Genomic DNA, 23,892 nt, shown 5'->3' with positions numbered 1-23,892 from the left:
AGGTGAGTGCCCCCCAGGGGACGTTTTGTCGTTACAGTTCCTCTTTAAGTGACCCTGAACTAGTCTTTTTCTTAAAGGACCACTATCGCGAAAAATCTTAAAATTTAAAATGCATGTAACCACATACAAATAAGAAGCATGTTTCTTCCAGATAAAATGGCCACTAATTACTTTTTTTCCTATGTTCCTGTCGCGTATAGTAGGTAGTAGAAATCTGACATTACTGACAGGTTTTGGACCAGTCCATCTCTCCATAGGGTATTTTCAGCATGGCCTTTATTCTTTATAAAGGCACTCCCTGAAAAAGATTTATAAAAAGATGCTGGCCAGCCTTCCTGCTCACTGCATTTTTTTGACAGTTGTACAGAGCAACTGCCATTCACTAAGTGCTTTTGAAAATAATGAAAGCCCCGAGTATCCCCATGAGGAGAATGGCTAGTCCAAAACCTGTCAGTTCTGTCAGATTTCTACTATTTACTGTAAGTGCCAGAAACATAGGAGAAAAGTAACTTATATAGTGCATCTTACTCTGGGAGAAATGTACTACTTTGTATATGTTCATATATATTTTAAATTTTAAGATTTTCGCAACAAGGGGCTTTTAATAAAATAAGTCATGTTTATAGGTTTACTTTTGTATTAAGTGTTTGCGTCTTGTTTAGTTACTGCTTATTAGGAAAGCAAATCTTTTTTTTTTCTTTCTGCGCTGTACTTCAGAATTCTACTGGGTTGATAGGGTAAACACTGATAGAGTGCTACATACATAAACACTGATAGAGTGCTACATACAGTGCTGCCCATAATTATTCATATCGCTGGCAAATGTTGACTTAAAGTTGCTTTTATTCAACCAGCAAGTCATTTTTTGAAGGGAAATTACATAGGTGTCTCCCAAAATTCTCTGCTTTTATTTACATTTGAGCAAACTGTGTACAGTCCAAAATTATTCATACCCTTCACAAACTGTCACAGTCTGTGGGAAAATCCAAAGTTCTATACCATTCCAAATAGTCCAGGGAACCGCTGTTTTAATCAACTCAACAGATGAAAAACAGCAGCTCTCTGCAGTTGGTTTGTGGACAATCATGGCTAAGACAAAGGAGCGCAGTGAGGACCTGCGGCTGTGCATTGTGGCTGCTCACAAGTCAGGAAAGGGCTGCAAGGCCATTTCTAAATGTTTTCAAGTTCCAGTGGCTACAGTACAAAGTATTATAAAAAAAAAAAAAAATACAAGATGTTTTGCACTGTGGAAAATCTCAGAGGATGTAGTCAGAAGGCAAAAGTGACACCTGTGCTGGTCAGGGGGATAGTGAGAGAGATGAAAAAGAATCTAAGGACCACCACTAAGGCCATCCTAGTGAAGTTGGGCTCTGCTGGTGACAATGTCTCAAGGCAGACAATCCAACGGACACTGCACACTGCTGGGTTCCACGGAAGCAGACCAAGGAGGACACCTCGTCTCCAGATAAGGCACAGAAAAGCTTGCTTGGCCTTTGCAAATGCTCCATCTGGACAAAGAAGACGACTTCTGGTCTTCTGTGTTATGGTCAGATGAAACAAAAATTAAATTGTTTGGTCACAATGAAGTTTCCGTAAAAAAGGAGAAGCATTCAACCCAAGGAACACAATCCCCACTGTCAAATATGGTGGTGGGAACCTAATACTTTGAGGGTGTTTTCAAGCCAATGGACCAGGGAACCTAATCACAGTAAACGACACCATGAAAAAAGAGCAATACATGAGGATTCTCAATGACATTAGGCAGTCTGCAAAGAAACTTGGACTTGGGCACCAGTGGACATTTCAAACAGCATGACAATGACCCAAAACACACAGCATAAGTGGTGAAGAAATGTTTAGCAGACAACAACATTAAGTTTTGGAGTGGCCCAACCAGAGTCCTGACTTGAATCCAATTGAGAATCTGTGGAGGGTGCAAAATATCAGGGTGATGGCAAGACGACCCTCCAACCTGAAAGATCTGGAGCTCATTGCTAAAGATGAATGTGCAAGAATACCTGTGGGGACATGTAAAAAAGCTGGTCTGCAATTACAGGAAGCGTTTGATTGCTATAATAGCCAATAAAGGCTTTTCTATTGATTATTGAGAAGGGTATGAATCATTTTGGACTGGACACTTTTTGCTCAAATGTAAATAAAAGCTGAAAAAATGTTTTCCACAATAATACCTCTTGTATATCGTCTTATCTGGGAGACAGCTATGTCATTTCCCATCAAAAAATGTACTTGCTGGATGAATAAAAGTAAGTCAAAATTTGCCAGGGGTATGAATACTTATGAGAAGCACTATATCTTTTCATTGCCACTGCAACACATCTGTATCTAAACTGTGTAGTTGCATCAGATATTAAAAAAAGTAAATTTTTCATACTGTTGGGCGTAGGAAATCAGTGGCTAAAATTGCCATGTCAACTGACCACCTAGTACCGTCACTGTTCAGGACTGTTAGCTTGATGAAGTTGCAGCGAGAGTGTGTGACATGACTGAGGACACTCCACAGCTACACCTGGTAGCAATTACATATAGAACAGTGATATAGGAGATACCTTTTTATATGACCTGCCTGGTACAAAAAAAGCTAAATCTTATCCTTTTAGCCGGCCAATCTACTGCAAGAATGCTGCAGAACACTTTCACTGCAAGTAGTATGAAACGGCCTCTTCCTGCCACTGACCTTCCTGTTGCATTTTTACGGGGACTCTGAAGTGAAAATAAACTTATGATATACTGGATTGTATGTGTAGCACAGCTAAGAAATAAAACATTAGTGGCTATATATTATCATATCTGAGAATAACAATGTGACTTTTTCTTTGCTACTAATGTTCTATTAATTATCTGTACAATGCATACAATTCATTATATCATGTTTTGTTTTGGGGGTTTTTTCACTTCAGTTATTTTAAATGCAAAATATTTCTCATTGCATTCAAAATTCATGTATTTCTCTTGTGGCCAGGAGCATTCTGTGACTGCTCAATTACAAGCTTTAACCACTTAAATAAAGTCCACTTAAAGTCAGCTAATGGGAACCCGTTTTTTAAAAAAAGTCAGATACTGGCCTAAGGAGAGGGAGGCTCTGGGTCCCATAGAGCATTCCCTCTCCTCTCCCGGTGCCTGCTGCTGTCCTGGCTCCCCCGTAGCGGTATTCGACCGTTTCGGTCAAATACCGCTGTATCCCGGCCGAAGGGAGGCTTCGGAAATGCTTCGGTAGCCCGAGTGCTCCCGAAGACGGGCCGCTCTACACTGCGCGCGCGCCCTCTGACATCCTCGCGTGTGCACCACCTGTCTTTGGGAGAAGTCTGCTCCGGAAGTCTTCCGAAGTCCCCGCGGTTGTGGATGTGAACGGGGGATACAGCGCAGCATGGTGGGCACCGGGAGAGGAGAGGGAAGGCTCAGTAGGACCGAGCCTTCCCTCTCCTTAGGTGAGTATCTGACTTTTTTTTTTTAAATGTGGAGTCACATTAGCTTTAAGTACCAGCGGTCTCTGCCCCCTTAGGACCAGAGACCGCTGGTACCAGCAACGGCGGAAACTTGACGAATCGTACACACGCCGCACATCGGGAACCTGGGCCACGAGTTCCTGTGAGCCGGTCAGGAGCCGCTTTCATTGGCTCCTGACCCTGTCTTTCAATGTAAACCAATGGGAGCGGCTTACATTGAAAGACAGGGCCAGGAGCCAATGTAATCGGCGCCTGACCCGCTTACAGGGCTCTGCCGCCTTAGAGACAGGGAGAGCCAGTGAGATTCGGCGAGAGACGTCAGGTTTGAGCAGTGCGATCTGCAGGGAGCCACGGAAATGGTGGATGCGTGCAGCGGCGGCTACTTGAAATCTGCGCCCTGCCAGCCAGGAGCCCACCAAAACAGGGCGTAGATTTCAATTAGCTCGGTCCCAAAGTAGTTAATGAACTGCGCAAAACACTCCCAGTAAGGGAAGCACGACCAAGGAGGTGCGCAGCCGCAATTACTGGAGGTGACAGTGGGAGAACGGAGGCGATCCTATGGATGCAGAGGAAGCACCAGGTAAGCAATCCTTGTGTTTTCATCTCAGGTTTACTTCAAAGTACAGATTTCAAATGCAGTGTCCAAGTGTTATACACCAGATCCTTATGAGTGTGGGCTGAACAAGCTGACCTCTGCTTTTCCTCTTCCTGCACAGGTCTCCGTGACTGTAGGAATGGTCAATAAGATGCAAATAATTTCGAGTTGATGCATAATATCAAATCCTGCTGAGGTAAAATTTGATTGGTCCATTTTCCGGCTGCATACATTTGCATAATCCTGTATCAACTCAGAATTATTTGCATCTCATTGACCATCCCTAAGGCCCGGGTCACACTTAGCAGAATCGCATGAGTTTTCCTCTGTGCTGGGGGGAAAGCTCATGCGATTCTGTTAAGTGTTACCCTGGCCTAAGTGACAGCACTTTCTTATGCACAACAGATAGAACAGAGCACCACTGTCACTCTTTAAGAAAATGTCAGATTTGAAATTAGGCTACAAACCAAACCCTACATCCGGATATACATATTGCTGTTGTAGCAATGTTACAGAGGTTTTGTTTGTAGGTTGTTTTGGTTCCCCCACCCCACTTTTATGGTCTGCTATGTCAATAGCTCTGCCCCTGGCCAGAGCTCTGAGTCGAGGGCTCTATCTAGTTTGCAATAGAGAAATATATGCACGCCAGTGTTGTCAACTCATTCCTTTAAAGAGACTCCGTAACAAAAATTGCATCCTGTTTTTTTATCATCCTACAAGTTCCAAAAGCTATTCTAATGTGTTCTGGCTTACTGCAGCACGTTCTACTATCACCATCTCTGTAATAAATCAACTTATCTCTCTCTTATCAGACTTGTCAGCCTGTGTCTGGAAGGCTGCCAAGTTCTTCAGTGTTGTGGTTCTGTGAGGCATCTCCCCCCTCCAGGCCCCTCTCTGTACACTGCCTGTGTATTATTTAGATTATGGCTGGTTCTCTCTGCTCTATTATATTTTACAAGCTGGATAAATCCTCCTCTGAGCTGGCTGGGCTTTCACATACTGATGAATTACATACGGGCAGAGCTGTCTGCACTCTGCAGGAAGAAACAGCCTGACACTTCAGTGGAAGATAGCTGCAGGGGGAAAGAAACACACAAATAATCTCTTGAGATTCAAAAGAAAGGGTGTATACAGCCTGCTTGTGTATGAATGTATTTTCTATGTGTGGACATACTGTACATCAACCTACTTCCTGTTTTGGTGGCCATTTTGTTTGTTTATAAACAAACTTTTTAAAACTGTTTTTAACCACTTTTAATGCGGCAAGGAGCGGCGAAATTGTGACAGAGGGTAATAGATGTCCCCTAACGCACTGGTATGTTTACTTTTGTGCGATTTTAACAATACAGATTCTCTTTAAATACGGACGCTTATGAATTATACATGTCTTGTGGCTAGTTAGATGCAGTTTAGGCAATTATTTGTGAAAAGCCCCCAGATCCTGTATAACTTAGAGGTGTCCGTATTTGAAGGGATGAGTTTGCAACCCTGATGCACGCTGCATGTTACAACCAAGACGGAGGCCTCTTGCACACTGCAAATCGCAAATCCAATTCCGATTGTCCCTGAATGCGATTAACACAAGAAAAACGCAGCATGCAGTACCGATTAAAAATAGCAAATGGGATGTAAACTTGCATCAAAATTGCTAATCGGAATCACATGTAGTGAGCAAGAGGCCTGAAGGATATCATGTCCAAAGTGAATTAGTTCTCCAATGCCAGTGTCCGAAAATAAAAGGAGGGAAGGTAGCATCCAGAGCAGCTCTCTGTGGTGAGTTTTGAAAAAAGAGAGAGAAGAGAGCGCCTCTATGGTGCAATATCTTTAATTCAGTTTGCAAATTGCAAAAGTAATGCACGTACAAGATTGCATACATTTGCAAGCATATCTCACATACCTAATGTCCCACTCCTCTGACGTTGACCGTGGCCAGCAGGGGACATCAACAATGGTACAATGGAGTCCAGGCATGCCTAATGATTCATCCTGACTTGACAAAGACACACGTGTGTCGAAACGCGTCATCATTATCACCTGACACACAGAGCTTGCCTAACTCCAGACCCACAACACCCTTGTTGATGTACCCCGCTGGCCATGGTCAATGTCTGAGGAGTGGAACATTGAGCATGGGAGATATGCTTGCAAATATATGCGATCTTGTACGTGCATTTCTTTTGCTGGATGGTGTAATGGTTAAGGGCTCTGCCTCTGATGCAGGAGACCTGGGTTCAAATCTCGGCTCTGCCTGTTCAGTAATCCAGCACCTATTCAGTAGGAGACCTTAGGCAAGTCTCCCTAACACTGCTACTGCCTATAGAGCGCGTCCTAGTGGCTGCAGCTCTGGCGCTTTGAGTCCGCCAGGAGAAAAGCGCGATATACAGTGGAGGAAATAATTATTTGACCCCTCACTGATTTTGTAAGTTTGTCCAATGACAAAGAAATAAAAAGTCTCAGAACAGTTTCATTTCAATGGTAGGTTTATTTTAACAGTGGCAGATAGCACATCAAAAGGAAAATCGAAAAAATAACCTTAAATAAAAGATAGCAACTGATTTGCATTTCATTGATTGAAATAAGTTTTTGAACCCCTACCAACTATTAAGAGTTCTGGCTCCCACAGAGTGGTTAGACACTTCTACTCAATTAGTCACCCTCATTAAGGACACCTGTCTTAACTAGTCACCTGTATAAAAGACACCTGTCCACAGAATCAATCAATCAAGCAGACTCCAAACTTTCCAACATGGGAAAGACCAAAGAGCTGTCCAAGGATGTCAGAGACAAAATTGTAGACCTGCACAAGGCTGGAATGGGCTACAAAATTATTAGCAAGAAGCTGGGAGAGAAGGTGACAACTGTTGGTGCGATTGTTCGAAAATGGAAGGAGCACAAAATGACCATCAATCGACTCTGGGGCTCCACGCAAGATCTCACCTCGTGGGGTGTCAATGGTTCTGAGAAAGGTGAAAAAGCATCCTAGAACTACACGGGAGGAGTTAGTGAATGACCTCAAATTAGCAGGGACCACAGTCACCAAGAAAACAATTGGAAACACATTACACCGCAATGGATTAAAATCCTGCAGGGCTCGCAAGGTCCCCCTGCTCAAGAAGGCACATGTGCAGGCCCATCTGAAGTTTGCCAATGAACACCTGAAAGATTCTGTGAGTGACTGGGAGAAGGTGCTGTGGTCTGATGAGACCAAAATAGAGCTCTTTGGCATTAACTCAACTCGCTGTGTTTGGAGGAAGAAAAATGCTGCCTATGACCCCCAAAACACCGTCCCCACCGTCAAGCATGGGGGTGGAAACATTTTGCTTTGGGGGTGTTTTTCTGCTAAGGGCACAGGACAACTTAATCGCATTAACGGGAAAATGGACGGAGCCATGTATCGTGAAATCCTGAACGACAACCTCCTTCCCACTGCCAGGAAACTGAAAATGGGTCGTGGATGGGTGTTCCAGCACGACAATGACCCAAAACATACAGCAAAGGCAACAAAGGAGTGGCTCAAGAAGAAGCACATTAAGGTCATGGAGTGGCCTAGTCAGTCTCCGGACCATAATCCAATAGAAAACCTATGGAGGGAGCTCAAGCTCAGAGTTGCACAGAGACAGCCTCGAAACCTTAGGGATTTAGAGATGATCTGCAAAGAGGAGTGGACCAACATTCCTCCTAAAATGTGTGCAAACTTGGTCATCAATTACAAGAAACGCTTGACCTCTGTGCTTGCAAACAAGGGTTTTTCCACTAAGTATTAAGTCTTTTATTGTTAGAGGGTTCAAAAACTTATTTCACTCAATGAAATGCAAATCAGTTGCTATCTTTTATTTAAGGTTATTTTTTCGATTTTCCCTTTGATGTGCTATCTACCACTGTTAAAATAAACCTACCATTGAAATGAAACTGTTCTGAGACTTTCCATTTCTTTGTCATTGGACAAACTTACAAAATCAGTGAGGGGTCAAATAATTATTTCCTCCACTGTAAATGTTATTTGTCTTGTCTTGCAAACTGAATTAAGGGTATTGCACCATAGAGGTGCTCTTTTCTCTATCTAGTTTGTACCTGATGCAGGGAAGAATTTGGCATTTTGTTAGGTGTAAAGCACCATCTAATAATTGCACATTAGGGGTGGCCAGTGAGCTGCATATAATTGTGAGTTGATGCAGGATTATGTAAATTGTGCATGCAATTTTACGCAGCTTGAAAATGGTCCAATCAAATCCCACCTTGGCTAAACTTGCACACATTGATAATCCCTTTTGCAGGGATAGTATACAATTACTATGTAACACTTAAAGGGGCACTATAGCGAAAAACTGTAAAATTTAAAATGCGCAAACAAATACAAAAAAGTACATTTTTTCCAGAGTAAAATGAGCCGTAAATTACTTTTCTCCTATGTTGCTGTCACTTACAGTAGGTAGTAGAAATCTGACAGAAGTGACAGGTTTTGGACTAGTCCATCTCTTTGTAGGGGATTCTCAGGGATATATTTATTTTCAAAAGCACTTCGTGAATGGCAGTTGCTCTGTCCAACAGCCAAAAAACTGTTTAGGGAGCAGGGAAGCCGGCCAGTATCTTTGTTTAAATCCTTTTTAGGGAATATCTGTATAAAGAATAAAAGAATATAAAGAATAAAAGCCTTGCTGAGAATCCCCTATGAAGGGATGGACTAGTCCAAAACCTGTCGGTAATGTCAGATTTCTACTACCTACTGTAAGTGACAGCAACATAGGAGAAAAGTAATTTATGGCTCATTTTACTCTGGAAAAAAAGTACTTATTTGTATATGTTTGGACATATTTTAAATTTTACAGTTTTTCACTGTAGTGCCACTTTAATGAATGGCAGTTGCTCCGTCTAACTGCTAAAAAAGTGTGCAGCAGAGGTGCTGGTCAGCATCTTTGTATAAATCTTTTTCAGGGAGTGTCTTTCTAAAGAATAAAGGCCATTCTGAGAGTCCGCTATGGAGAGATGAACTAGTGTGTTTGGATTGCTAGCGATTTCACTAAACGCTCTGCCAATGTAAGTGGATGAAGCAGATTGCACTGGAGCTATTGCGATTAGGGAAATCACAACCGCAAGACATGCAGCATTTCAGTTCTAATGTATTGTACAGGAGCAGGGAAATTGTTTACAAAGTTCTACAAATCGCTAGCGATTACGCTTTGTAGTGGGTCCTAGGCCTTACCATCCTTTGCACAAACGCTGTCTTCTTTATTTATCCTGTTTGTTCCAGGTCGTTTACTGCCACCTGTACAGGGGCCATTAATGCAGACTGCTGCCAAATGATTTTCTGCAGATAAGCATTTGACCGGAATGCCTATGTGAACCAGGCCTTACTGTTACTGCCATTTCACCATCTGGAGCACCACTGAACATTATTTACCAGATTTGTGTGATCCATGTGCTCTATATTCCAAGAGTTTGTCACAAATACTCAAAAATAAGCCAATTAAAACCAACACTTTCTGTATTTTCCAATGATGTGAGATTAGTCACTGTACCCAATACACGGCTAACGTGGTAAAACTCTATCCCCCCCCCCCCCCCCCAAGAAGTGATCGGAGCGTCTGAAAGGATTACTGTTATCAGAACGGTTTATCTATTGCAAATATCTGCGAGACAGAAGTGTATGAGATCACTGTATGGCCATGACATGATACACCAGTAAGTATGAGGCGGCTGAGCAACCACATGATGTATTCACCACAATAAGTGCTACACGAAGGACGTCAACGTGTGCAGAGTTCATGTTCCCGGCTGAAGTCAATGGAGATAGTCTGTACAGTGCTGCATGTGGTACAGTCTGGCACTGCATCCGCTGCGCTTCACAGTTGTTGCGAGGTGGTGAGTCTTTGTAATCCAGCAGGGTGGAGTATCCAGTAGCATTGCAGGGTCACCACAGTGAGAGGAAGGTGATCAGACCGTGCAGCACAGAGTAGGCACCATCATTAGTGTCCTTGTCAGATGGGTTTATATCAGCCCTTCATAAAACGAACACCTCTGCCATACGGCTATGCGGTCCAGCTCCGCTCTGTGTTGACCAGCTCCATCCCTTCAAAGTAAGAGTGAGGCCGGCGAGCGTGAAACTACAACATAAAAACAAAAAGAATGGCGTGAAATACCAAATGGCCATTATAGTCCAGGATTATACAGTCAATAGGATGCAGTTTACAGTTCATAAGCTATAGGTTTGGTATACACCTGCGGTTCTGGATGCAAGCCTGGCTTCAACTGCATAAAGAGATCATTTGCATATTCAGTGGTGGTGCATTGTGGGTAACCACAGTTACTTACTTAAAGTGAACCCGAGCTGAAAATAAACTGATGAAATAAGAAATTATATTTATCCTCCTACTCCTAAAATGTCTTTTTCAAGTATCCCAGGACTTTCTTTTATATTTAAACATTTACAAAGTAGGTTGAATTTTTTACGGTCTCTCTAATCAGTGGCAGCCTATTAAGTGTCCCAGAGTTAGAAAAAGGTCGATAGTTCATGTATTTTATCTCTTCTTATCCGCAGAAGCTGTATTCTGCCAGGAAAACTTTTATGGCTGTAATTTGCATATCAGTGATGATTACTATATTCCCGACAAGACAGAAGCTGTCACTTCCATGCCTAGAAATTAACTCTTTCAGGCAGAAAAATAAAACAAGTAAAACAGCCTAGTTATCAATATGTTTTGTACTGTACATAGACATGTTTATCTCATCTGTTTATCTCATCATGTAATATATCGCCTCAGGTACACTTTAAAGTGGGCCTGTACTCCTGCACAGGATAGAAGGAAAACAGAGAAATGCACCCTGTATGTATTTTGAGCGTTTAGCCTGTCTAATTCCCCCTCATCTGTGATTCTGATCTCAGCTGTGTCAGCTGGCTGCCACAGCAGAGCAGCTAATTTGTAAACCTAGGATGTTAACGCTATGTCTGCTTCCACAAAAGCAGGCAAAAGACACACTGCAGATTTATTGCAAGATTTGTATCAGCTGTAGCAGAAATGTTTTTCTTTAAATGGTTATTATGCTGTTGCTTATCTTTTAGAGCAGAAAGGTAGTTCTAAGTTCAGGTCCACTTTAAAGCTGAAATATCGCAAATACCTTTTGTTTTAAGGAAGCAAACTACACTGAGCATTGCTGGTTTAGTAGGAGGGCTCCTCTACACTTACCTAGCAGTTATGGCTCACCCGAGCTGCTTGGCCATTCTGGCAATAGGATGCTGATAATTCTGGCTTGTAGGAGAGCTGCATGCAGCTTGCACTTGCCCTTCCTGCTGATTTGGTTTCATGACCAAGCTGCATACAATTTCCCCGCAAGACAGAATGATTGGCACGTCATTTATTTTCTCCTATAGACAGTAGGAAGTAGAGTTGTAAGTGGAGTTGGGTAGAAGAATGTGTTCAGGTGATGATCTGTAAGGCTGGAGTCACACTTGAGTCCATGGAAAATCGCTGCATTTTTCCATGGACGATTCTGCAGTTTGCACCCTGTTGGTAGACAGCAGCTTACTGTACCTCTTGGTCAATCTGCCCATGCATCGCTAAATATGTGGGCACCTTTATTCCGACAACCCCCTGTACATTCAGATTACACTTCTGTCCTACTCCAAACCAGCCCTGACTTGTGTGTGGCTCCACTCACCGGGGACTGCAGGGAGAGCTGATGCAGGATTGGGAATGGGGTCCAGTGAATTGGTTCCATAGGCCAGCTGCACACCGACACGTCACTCGCCTTCCCTGAGTCAATCATCAGATCGTTGACACTACTGCAACTCGTCTCGAGCCTGCAACACACAGCAGAGACTAAACATCAAGCACAGGTGTCAAGGAAGAACCCAAATAGACAGCATTTTACTTTTAAAATGTACCTGAACTCAAGACTCCTCTCTGCTCTAAAAGATACACAACAGCATAATAACCTTAAAAAAAACCTGTTACAGCTGATACAAATCCTAAAATAAACATGTTTCTACTTCCTGTTTCATGGAAGCAGACATATTGTTTACAGCCTGTGCTTTCAAATGGGCTTATCTGCCATGGACAGTCATGTGACACAAGGGGGAGATCAAATTACAACTAGTGATTAGACACAAAGGAGGGGGAAATACACAGGCTAAACTCTCTAAATACATACAGGGTGCAGTTCTGATATGTTTTCCTTGTGTCCTGTACAAGAGTTCAGGTCCACGTTAACACAGTTCAGAGAGCTAAAACTTACTGTATAATTATTCAGCCAGCAAGACTATAAAGTTATCATAATCCTATATAATAAAACCCCTGTCCCTGCGTCCTCCTGTGTCTGTGCGTCTGTAGTACATGGCACAATACGCGGCAGGCAGGCGAACTTCAGACAGAGGTGAGAGATGGACGCACGCAAGCTGTTGGCATTTGTACATGCGCACGAGGGCTGCGGCTGTGCACGCATGCATGTTGTGACCATGTGGACGGTAAGGGGGCGTGGACATTGCTTAATGCCTGCTTTTTATTTCACGGGTGGGCCTTTTCACTAGTACTCTATAATAAAAACCCCTATCCCTGCATCCTCCTGTTTTCATGCATCCATAGTACCTGGCGCACATGCACATGTGTAAATAGACTTCAGACATCGGTGAGGGATGGGAGCATGCGGGTTGGCATTCGTGCACGAGGGTCGCGACTGCAAACACATGGACCGTGAAGGTGCATGCATGCGGATCGCAGCCATGTGTGGGGGAGGGGGATCGGTCATGGCCTAAGGCCCCCTGCAAATCCGATTTGCAATTCAGATTTTCCTTGGATGCTATGAAAACGCTATCAAAAGAAAAACACAGAAAAAAAAACGCAGCGTGCAGTACCAACTAAAAATCGCAAATTGGAATCATGTAAAATCGCACCAAAAATCGCAAATCGGAATCACATGTAGTGTGCAAGAGCCCTAACACCTGTTTTTTTTTTTTTTTTTTAATCAGGCGGGCCTTTACTAGTTGTATATAAAGTTGGCTGTACATTGGTTGCTGAGCCCAGTTCTGAAAATGAGTGGACTGTAATCCAAGCAGCTCTGGATCTCAAATGTCAGTTCCCTGATCTGAATCCTCTTCTGTCCTGACATCTAGTGGAGCACAAAAATCCTATGCTGATCCCCTACAGCCAATGAAAATTGACTTACCCCCCACCATCACCCCCCTCGGCCCACAATGAAACTTTCTACCATACAGTTCATTGATCAAAAGTTTATTGGTCATCACAATGTGGTTAACAGATCACTTGTAGACAGCGGTGCTCATCCGGATTCCGGATATCCGGGTAACCCGGAAATCCGAACTTTTTTAAGCTATCCGATTTGGATTCCGTTTTTTTGTGCAAATCCGGATAGTAATCCGTGGATATTTGGTCGCATAGCCGGATATCTGGATCTGAATACTGTAACTAAGGAGATGACATCATTGAGCCAATCAGAGGGCTCCCAGCAGAAGCCCTAGCAACCAATCACAGAGGGGAACCTTGGCCAGCCCCACCTGACCTCATTGAGCCAATCAGAGGGCTCACAGCCTAAACCCTGGCACCCAATCACAGAAAGGAACCCTGGCCAGGCCCCCCTGTATAATAAGGAGAGCTGCCATGATGAGACATATCGTCCTTGCTTGTGAATGCTCACTGAGAGACATGCTCCAGTGCTGCTGGCCTAGCAAGTGCTGTACACAGTGATAAACCAAAAGCTGTTCAGTGATTAACCCCTTCACTAACACTACAACTATTGTTGTATTGTTAATTAGCTTGATTTCATTGTGTGACAGTCAGTGTGTGCTGCAGGGCTGCTGCAGCTTCTATGTGTCTGAGTGTGTGCTGTGCACAGACCAGGCCAGCTGCTGCCTGCTGGCCAGCTATTAGCCTTAGCTAGCTACAGTAAAAGTTAGGTTAGGTAATAGGATTGCTGTGTTATTGTGTAGTTAGTACTGTAGTACTACAGTCAGTGCTAGTAGTTGTTAGAGTAGTAGTACTACTGTGTTAGCTTACTACAGAACTGCTGTGCTGCTGAGCAGTGTCAGTGTAGCAGTTAGTGTCTTCTCCTCTGCTGTCTGACTGTCACGTGGCCCTTGGCACTTTGCACGTGCAAAGTGCCACGTCAGGCATACTCCTGGCAGACGTTACACCTGCTGCTGCTGCATTACCCTGCTCCTGCTGCCTTTGCTGCTCCCGCCACCGCCAGGGTGCCACAGGCCACTGCTGCTGTGCTGATACCACCTATATTTAACCCAAAACACAATTGCTGCATAATTTTTAGGAGGTGTCTGGGCTGAAAACTACCACGTCCCAGTTGTGCGGTTGGACTTTGGACACATCCGAATCCGCCCGGATACTGGGGTCGGATACCAAAAAGGTCAAATCCGGATATCTGGGTATCCGGATCCGGATCAATACGGATTTCGAAAAGGGGTATCCGAGCAGCACTGCTTGTAGACACTGCAAGTGATGTTTCTTGTGGCGCTTGCAATAGTGTATAGTGTAAGCGCTTTCTGCAGTGATGCCCAGGACAATTTGCAGCGCAATTTGCCCATCGTTTGGAAGCGCTGTACATCCTGCTGCTAGCAATTGTACAACACTTTCGGTTTCCCGCCCCCTAGCACTAGAGGTCATAGGCCCTTCTCATTCTCCAATTAGAGAAGAGCAGATGGCCTCTTGTGCTAGAGGGTGGGACTAGATTCTAGTAGCTGGACATCGGGAGACCCACCAAGTAGTTATAACTTTAATGAAACGATTAAAACAAAAATCACCCTCAAAGTCGCTACAAAATCGCTTTTGAAAAGCAATTCAAAAGTGATTTTGCAATGCTCACATCTCTCGTATTGCTGCGATTAGGATAATAAAACAAACAAAGGAAGGTACAGGATAATAATAAGAAAAACAAAAGGGAAAAAGGTCTGGTCGCAGTAAGAACAGAGAGAGGTATTCAGTAGCGTTTTTTTTTTCTTAGTTCAAAGACAGCCTTAAAGATAGAAAAAAAGAACACCCTAGTAATGTCAGGAAGGGCGTCACATCACGGATGAACTAAGATCCACTAACCGCTGCTATTCCTTGGATTCAGTGAATTCAAACCATAGAGCCCAGAATGGCCAATTTTACCACCTCCATGTAGTATGAGAGTTTACTAATACAATCTGTTCATGGCCTTCAAAACCCATTGGCCCTCCTACTACATGGAGGTAGTAAAATTGGCCAATCAAAATTAGATGTGTGCACGCACCTTGAGGCCCCTTTCACACTGGGACATTTTCATTGCGCTGCATTACCCTTTTCTACCTCAAGGTAACGCTAAAGTAATGAAAGTCTATGGGACAGTTCATACATGGTGCGGTGCGGTGCGCTGCGCTGGAAGTGGAGCATCTGACGCAAAAGCATTAGCGCGTTATGGGTCAACATCCGCAGCGACGTGCATTGATCGGAAGTCATGTAAGTAAGTGGTGCCGCAGATATTTTAAACCGGTTCACAATCACAGTGCGCATGCACAGAAGCTTATTTTTTCAGTAAACTTCCTTGCAATTCATATTTCCGCCACAGGAAGTGAGCGCTAGAGAACCTCACTTATAGCTTGGTTTGCTGCCAAGAATTACGTTACCGCGCATCAACATGGGTGTCAATGAAGCTTCTTTTTAGCGTTGCAGTGTGATGCGATCATCCGATCACACCGCAATCCAAATGCTGGTTACTGGTGTGAAGCCGGCCTCAGAGTGTGTACACACAGGACAACTTAAAGGAGAAGAATATGGAGGGTGCCATACTTATTTCCTTTTAAATAATAACAGATGCCTGGCAGTCCTGCTGATCTATTTGGCTGCAGTAGTATCTGAATAACACCAGAAACAAGCATGCAGCTAATCTTATGTGTTTCTGACATTGTCAGATCAGATAATATACTGCATGCTTGTTCAGGGTCTATGGCTAATAGTATTAGAGGCAGGGGATCTGCAGGATAGCCAGGTAACTGGTATTGCTTAAAAGGAAATAAATATGGCAGCCTCCATATCCCTCTCACTTCAGTTGTCCTTTAAAGGGTCATTTTTACCCTCTCCATGTAGTAAGGGAGAGCTTACCTACACAACCTGTTCATAGTATTCAAACACTATTGGCCTTACATGGAAGAGGTAAAAATGTTAAGCTAAGTAAGATTGGAAGTGTATACCAGGCTTTAGCCTAGAACTGTTATACATGTGTACAAAGCTTAACCTTCCTGGCGGTAACCCTGAACGTAGTTGCGGCGCGTGGTGCCAGGCAGCGCCGAGGGGTGGATCGGGACTCCCAATGACATCACGACGTCGCTGACGTCATCCCGCCCCGGGGGAAGCCCTCCAGGAAATCCCGTTTTTTGAACGGGATTTCCTGATCGAAGCGGGCGGGGGGATGCCGCTGAGCAGCGGCTATCATGTAGCGAGCCCTGGGCTCGCTACATGATTTAAAAAAAAAAAACTGCCGCGCTGCCTCCTGGCGGAATTTTTCATACCGCCAGGAGGGTTAAAGGACAACTGTAAGGAGAGGTATGTGGAGGCTGCCATATTTATTTCCTTTTAAACAATACTAGTTTCCTGGTTGTCCTGCTAATCCTCTGCCTCTAATGGCCCGTACTCACGGGCTGCAAAAGTGGCCTGTCGCCAGCACACGTGAGCGTGTGGGCGACAGGCCGGCGACAGCTCCTCGCCAGGTCCCTGGGGAGGAGGAAGCTGTTGCCGACGTTCCTCCTCCCCCCGCCGGAAGCTCCGCATACCTCAATGGAGGTTGCTGTCGCTAGTCCGCGTACTCACGCGGACTAGCGACAGTTGCGGCGGAGTTGCGGCGGCTACTGCCGCCAGGCGATTGACCGCGCCAATCGCCTGGCGACATCAGCGACGGGCGACAGTTCGGGGTGCGCGCCCGTGCGACGGCGCATACTCACGGGCGACCTCGCACGCGCCGCGTGTTGCGGCGACAATTGTAGCCCATGAGTATGGGCCATTAGGGCCTGTTTCCACTGCACGCAGATTGGATGCAGAATGAATGCAGAAAAACTGACTCCAATGAAAGCCTATGGGACTGTTTCCACTAAACGCGATTTTTCTGATGCAGATTTTCCCATAGGCATTCATTGCAGTCAGTTTTTCTGCATCCATTCTGCATCCAGTGGAAACAGGCCCTAATACTATTAGCCATAGGCCCTGAACGAGCATAAGCAGATCAGGTGTTTCAGACTTTAAAGTCAGATCTGACAAGATTAGCTGCATGCTTGTTTCTGGTGTAATTCAGATACTACTGCAGAGAAATAGACCAGCAGGGCTACCAGGAAACTGGTATTGATTAAAAGGAAATAAATATGGCAGCCTCCATATACCTCTTGCTTCAGTTCCCCTGTAAGCAAAGGTATGGTTGCAGAGTCACAGGCACACACCCCCATAGCCACAACACAGCCAATGAGTTCAGTTATAGGCCTGCAATCACACTATCATTAGTTTGCTGCATTTTCAGCGGTCTTCATTATGTTCTGATAGGACTCCAGTGATTAGCCATTAAATAGCATCATCCCATTTTTAGCACCTCCAGGCCCAGCTTGCTGTGTTGCTGACTTTCTGCAGCTCTGGAGCACCTCAGTAAGGTCAGGCCCTTTGCCTTGCTACTGAAATGAACAGAGAAGCTACTAGATCATGTGGTTCTTGTGTGCTGATAAACTCGTATGTTGTATAGGAAAGCACAGTCTGCATTCTCTGCATGGATGCCATTCATATACCTAATCCCCTACCAGGGAACAGACTATTGTAGAGTGTGATTCCACTGTTACTGAGCGAGAAAGACAGCCCTTACTACATTCACTATATACACTGCAGGTATTATCAGTTGTATCATTTGTCTTGCATGATTCTCTGCTTGAGTTAAGGATACCTTAGCGCTTTTAAAAATGGGGGGGGGGGGGCATGTACAGGAGGCTCTCCTTATGCCCACCGCTCCCCCGTTCTCCTCTGTTATGTTCTAAAGGCCCCCGAAGCTACAGCCGGGTCTGTGGGCAGTGCGCACGTGCTGCCCAGCGACACCCGTCCTTGAATGTGCGCCCATTGGCCAGGACCACTTTGTGCATGCGCACAACTACATAGTGCACATGCGCAGAGCGCTTCCACCCACACACCTGAACTCAAAACTTTCTCTCTGCTCTAAAAGATAAGCAACAGCATAGGTAACCTTTAAAGAAAAAACATTTCTTTGTTACAGCCCACAGAACTCCTGCAGTAAATTTGCAGTGTGTCTACTTCCTGCGTTCATGGAAGCAAACATAGGGTTAACATCCTGTGTTTACAAATTATATGCTCTGCCCAGGCAGTCAGTTGAGAGATCAAATTACACTTGTGATTAGTCATAGATGAGGGGGGACTACAATAACATACTTCAAAAACTGTAATGCTCTGTTGTTAATGACATTTGGCACGGCGCCTTTTTCATGCTTTTTTCGCCGTAATAATGATAACTGCATTATATATGTCTATGGCGGCGCCCTTTTTCCATGCTATAGGTTGTAGATACCGGTATGTCCTTAAAACTGCTATGTCTTAAAGTGAACCTCCGGTCTAAAAATCTACTCAGCAGAACTGAAAAAGGCTTGGTGTTTCTTTAAAGGGGAACTGAAGTAAGAGGTATACGGAGGCTGCCATATTTATTTCCTTTTAAGCAATACCAGTTGCCTGGCAGCCCTGCTGGTCTATTTCTCTGCAGTAGTATCTGAATAACACCAGAAACAAGCATGCAGCTAGTCTTGTCAGATCTGACTTTAAAGTCTTAAACACCTGATCTGCTGCATGCTTGTTCAGGGGCTATGGCTAATAGTATTAGAGGCAGAGGATCAGCAGGGCTGCCAGGTAACTGGTATTGCTTAAAAGGAAATAAACATGGCAGCCTCCATATACCTCTCTCTTCAGTTCCCCTTTAACAGTTTCACAGCATCAGAACTTTGTTTTTCTTACCAAAGCATCAATTTGAGCTGCATTTTTAGCTAAGCTCCACCCATCAAAGAAAACTGCCCGGGCTTTTTTTTCCCTGATGCTGTGCAAAACATTAAGGGATTTCCTATGTTGTTAATCACGTTGCCTAGCAACTGGGAGGGGTGATCAGCACACAGGACAGTTGGAACTGTGTCTCATGCTCCCTGTCATCTCCTTTCAACCAAAAAGATGGCTTCCCTTATAAAATCACAAACATTTGCCTGTTCTTTTAAAACAGGGTGGGTAAGAGATTATATTATCTATCTATTTTAATTAACATAACTAATGTAACTTAATGACAGTATGTTTGTTTAGGCTGGAGTTCCTCTTTAACTTCACTCTGGGAAATCTAGGTCAGTTTGTACAAGGGAAGAGGAATCCTACATCTTTGTATAAAATAGTCCCCCTCCAAGTCTCCCTGACCTAGATGCCTCCCCCAGCCGCTGCAGTGTCAGAGAGCCCCGGAGGGTTAAGGCGGGATGTACGGGCGGGCGGAGGGGTCAGACTATCGCATACTGAGTGCTAATTGACTTGCTTGCTTCTGTCCCCAATCACACTCTCTTCCTGATTCCATGAGGTCTGTCTAATGGTGCACAGGATGGAAAAACACAGCAGGGAAATGAGCCTTTAATTAACCGGCAAAAATCTGAGATACCTATTAAAGCCATCCCTGCCAGAGACGCATTGCGGAGGCCACATACTGGAGGGGCAGTCATTTTTATAATGCATGTGCCAGATTAATGGCTGAGGTCACAGAGCAGGGGTGACATGAGGTTACGCCATGCACAGATCGTTTAAATTGATTGAACACTGCAGAGAAACACAACTCTGGAAGTATTACAAAAACACTTAGGTCAGTTCATTAAAAGGCCATTAACTGTATTATAAAGTGTCATCTGTTTTATAAAAACAACAATCCCACTATCAAGATTTTTATAAAACTAGGTGGGGCATGTAGTACATATAGCTGCTTGTCTTCCTGAAGTCTGCTGTTTATAAGGGGAACCTAAACTGAGAGGGATATGGATGTTTCCTTTTAAACAATACAGTGTACCAGTTGCTTGCAAGTCCTGCTGATCTCTTTGGCTGCAGTGGTGTCTGAATCACACACCTGAAACAAGCATGCAGCTAATCCAGTCTGACTTCAGTCAGAGCACCTGATTTGCATGCTTGTTGAGGGGCTGTGGCTAAAAGTATTAGAGACACAGGATCAGCAGGAGAGTCAGGCAACTGGTATTATTTTAAAAGGAAAAATCCAGATCCTTCTCAGTTTAGGTTCCCTTTAAGGACTGAAGTGCTTAAAGTGAACCAGAACCGAGTAAAATTATTATCTGCACTATATAAATACTAAATAATAATGTCTCAGCAAAGGTGGCTGGTCCAGAATATACAGCTCCCCCAACCTCCCTCGGCCAGAAATGAGCCTGGCAGATCATGGAATTGTTCTCTCCACTCACCCCGCCTGCTTTGTGCCACTCCTTCGGCCCTCCACCCCTCTTCATAGCAACAGAATGCATCGTTAGACTGCACAGCCTCGGTCAGCACTGTTGCCTGAGGGATCAAGTCCTGATTCCTACTATCTCTAGATGGCCGAACGGTTCACCGGCAAACTTATTCGCGCAAACATCGGGGGTTTGCATTCGCGGCGAACCGCAAACTTTATGGCGGTTCGACCCACCCCCTATACTACATCATTAGGCTAAACTTTGACCCTCTACCTCACAGTCAGCAGACACATGGCAGTCAATCAGGCTGCACTCCCTGCTGGAGCCCCCCACCCCCCTTCCTTATATAAGGCAGCAGCGTTGGCCATGTTCTCACTCGGTGTGCTGCAGTATTAGTGAAAGAAGGGAGAGACATTGGAGAGATAGGGAAAGCGATAGGAGGTCTGTTAGCTTTCTCCTTGCTGATATTTGTTGCTGAAAAGCACCACCAAAACAGCTCTTTTGAGAGCAAATGTTCTTGTGATGTGTTTTTTTGTTTTTTTTGTGTGGCCCACTGACACTTGCATATACAGCCCTATCTGTCGCAGCTGGCCCTTGCTAATTGCTATACTGTGCCATGCCCAGCACATTTAGTGCCTACCTTTTCACTGCATCTGTGTGTGACAGCTGCGCATTGTACTGTAATACCAGTCACTGTATAACTTTCACTGCACCTGTGTGTGACAGCAAGCAGTTTTATATACCAGTCACTGCATACCTGTTCACTGAACTTCTGTGTGACCGCACGCTGTTTTATATACCAGGCCGTGCATACCTGTTAACTGCACCTGTGTGGCCGCACACTGTTATACCAGCAGTCACTGCAACCTTTTCACTGCCCATATGTGACCGCACACTGTTATGCCAGCAGTCACTGCAACCTTTTCACTGCACCTGTGTGACCGCACACTGTTATGCCAGCAGTCACTGCAACCTTTTCACTGCATCTGACTGCACATTGTTATACCAGCAGTCACTGCAACCTTTTCACTGCACCTGTGTGACCGCACGTTGTATTAGTCAAGTCAGTGCATACCTTTCACTTCATCCCCCCAATATGGACAAAACAAAAGGCAGAGGCAGGCCCCCCGGCAGGTCTGTTAGAGGTCGTGCTGACGTGATTTTGTGCGGTCCTCGACCAAAGTACAGTGTTCAGAAGGCACATGCCATCAACTCCCAAGATTGCCAGGACGTAATTGACTATTTAACACAGAACACCTCATCTTCCTCAGCTTCCGCATGGAACCGAGACGTATCTTCCTCCACTGCTACTACTAGCGCAACATCTGCCCCATTTGACACTTTGCAGGAGTTATTTGGTGGGGAATTAACTGATTCACAGCCATTATTGTTACAAGATGAAGGTGCTAAGCATGTTACACCACCACCTCATATTTAATTTATGAGTTAGGCGTCAGTATGGAAGTAAAGTGTGAGGATGATGAAGTACCTGTTGTTGGTGCAGTTTTGGAGGGGTCTGATACAAGCGAAACTGTGGAGGATGATTATGAAACTGCCATGGATTTCACGTGGGATCCTAATAGACATGATGACCAGGGGGACAGTTCAGAGGGGGAGTCAGAGAGGAGTAGGAGGAGACAAGTTGCTGAAAGAAGCAAGGGGAGCTAATCGTCAGAAACAGCTGGTGGCAGTGTTCGGCGGCATGTATCGCCACCCATGGACAGCCAGCCAACATGCCCTTCATGGTCAGCTGCTGACGCCACCACCAAAGTCCCATCATCTCAGGGCTCAGCGGTGTGGAGTTTTTTTTGTGTGTCTGCCTCAGATGAGAGCAATGCCATCTGTACTATCTGCCAGCAAAAACTGGTGGAAAGACCAAGACGTAGGGACAACTGCCTTATGAAGGCACATAGTGAGAAAGCACAAACGGCAATGGGAAGACCACCTGAGGGAATGCAGCAAACAAACGCAAAGCCACCCTCCGCCTCCTCTTCCTCCTTCAGGTGCAGCATCTTCAGCCGCTTTATCCCTTGCAGCTTCACAGCTACCCTCCTCCACTCCGCCTCTCACCTTGAGCGGTTCCTGCTCCTCTGCCCACAGGAGCCAGGTGTCCATTTAGGAAATCTTTGAGCGGAAGAAGCCAATGTCTGCCAGTCACCCCATTGCCCGGCGTCTGACAGCTGGCTTGGCGGAACTGCTAGCTCGCCAGCTGTTACCATACCAGCTGGTGGACTCTGAGGCCTTCCGAAAACTTGTGGCGATTGGGACACAGCAGTGGAAGATACCAGGCAGCAATTATTTTTCTAAAAAGGCGATTCCCAAACTGTACCGTGATGTTGAAAGGCAAATGGTGTCATCTCTGGCACACAGCATTGGGTCAAGGGTCTATCTGACCACAGATGCCTGGTCTGCAAAGCACGGTCAGGGCAGGTACACTACTTATACAGCACATTTGGGTCCTTCCTTGGATGTGTGGTGGTAGCGTTTTTTTCTCAGGCTTCCACTCCGGACCGGAATCGAACCCTGATTCCCCGGCCATTACCTGTGGTCACCATGGTACTGAGAAAGTAATGTGGAAAGTTTATCCACAATTGAATGAATGGCAGACTTGCCCTCCATAACAGATTCTCGTTGAAGGTACTGAACAGACAGCAAAAAAAGTAATTAAAAAAATAGATGTAAGCTTTAACAATGGTAGAGAAAGAACCATCCAAAGTTGATAAGGCAGTCAGACATTACCTGACATCACACTGAGGAAGAGCAATCTCGCCATGGTGCGCACCAGTCCAGCACGGCCATCACTACACAAACAGCTGTTTGCAGTGCATTACACAGCGAGTTTGGTCTGTCCGTGTGAAGCAGTACACTACTTACACTACCTGCTGATCCATGTCTACACATGCACGATGTTTTCAAGCACTTTTACTCTCCAAATTAGGAATGCAATGTGATTTCTGCCTTTTAGGGATTATAACCCTGCTGTGCGTCAAATCCGTATTTTTCCCGGGGACTTTTGGCGTTTATCCCACTCTGCCATGCCCCCCTACAGGTGTTAGACCACTTGAAAAACCTCTTTTCCATCACATTTGTGGCCAGAAACAGTGTTTGTAGTTTTGAAAGTTCGCCTGCCTATTGAAGTGTATGGCGGTTTGCGAAGTTCACGGTTCGCGAACCGAAAATCGGAGGTTCGCTACATCTCTAATTCCTACCGTGTGACATTAATTGCAAGTGTGTATTAGCCTTAAGTCTGCACATCACACGTCTATATTGTTCCTTATTCTAGCTACAGAGACGCACTTATCCTGCATTCTAGCTCCAGATAAATGCTTATCCCGTATTCTAGCTCCAGAGATAGGCTTATCCTGCACTCTAGCTCCAGAGTCACTCTTATCCCGCATTCTAGCTTG

At 44.8% G+C, this 23,892-nt stretch overlaps 1 protein-coding gene across 6 annotated transcripts in view; it reads right to left on the bottom strand.

Annotated features, from left to right (window-relative positions):
• Positions 1-9,523: 9,523 nt before the first annotated feature.
• LOC137524432 (mucin-4-like) overlaps positions 9,524-23,892 on the bottom strand; it is a 119,843-nt gene continuing 105,474 nt past the window's right edge. For 5 of the 6 annotated variants that reach the window (XM_068244272.1, XM_068244267.1, XM_068244268.1 and 2 more), the window contains exons 9-10: positions 11,713-11,854; positions 9,524-10,160 (exon numbers count right to left, since the gene is read on the bottom strand). In XM_068244272.1, coding sequence (XP_068100373.1) covers positions 10,086-10,160; positions 11,713-11,854 — 217 coding nt within the window. In that variant the 3' untranslated portion in view covers positions 9,524-10,085. The remainder of the gene's footprint in view (positions 10,161-11,712; positions 11,855-23,892) is intronic. The other variant, XM_068244271.1, reaches the window with a different exon arrangement.

The sequence above is a fragment of the Hyperolius riggenbachi genome, chromosome 7 (assembly GCF_040937935.1).
Source record: "Hyperolius riggenbachi isolate aHypRig1 chromosome 7, aHypRig1.pri, whole genome shotgun sequence".
Classification (NCBI taxonomy): Eukaryota; Metazoa; Chordata; class Amphibia; order Anura; family Hyperoliidae; genus Hyperolius; species Hyperolius riggenbachi.
The sequence above is the reverse complement of the archived record's forward strand: the minus strand, read 5'-3'. Positions and strand labels throughout refer to the sequence as shown.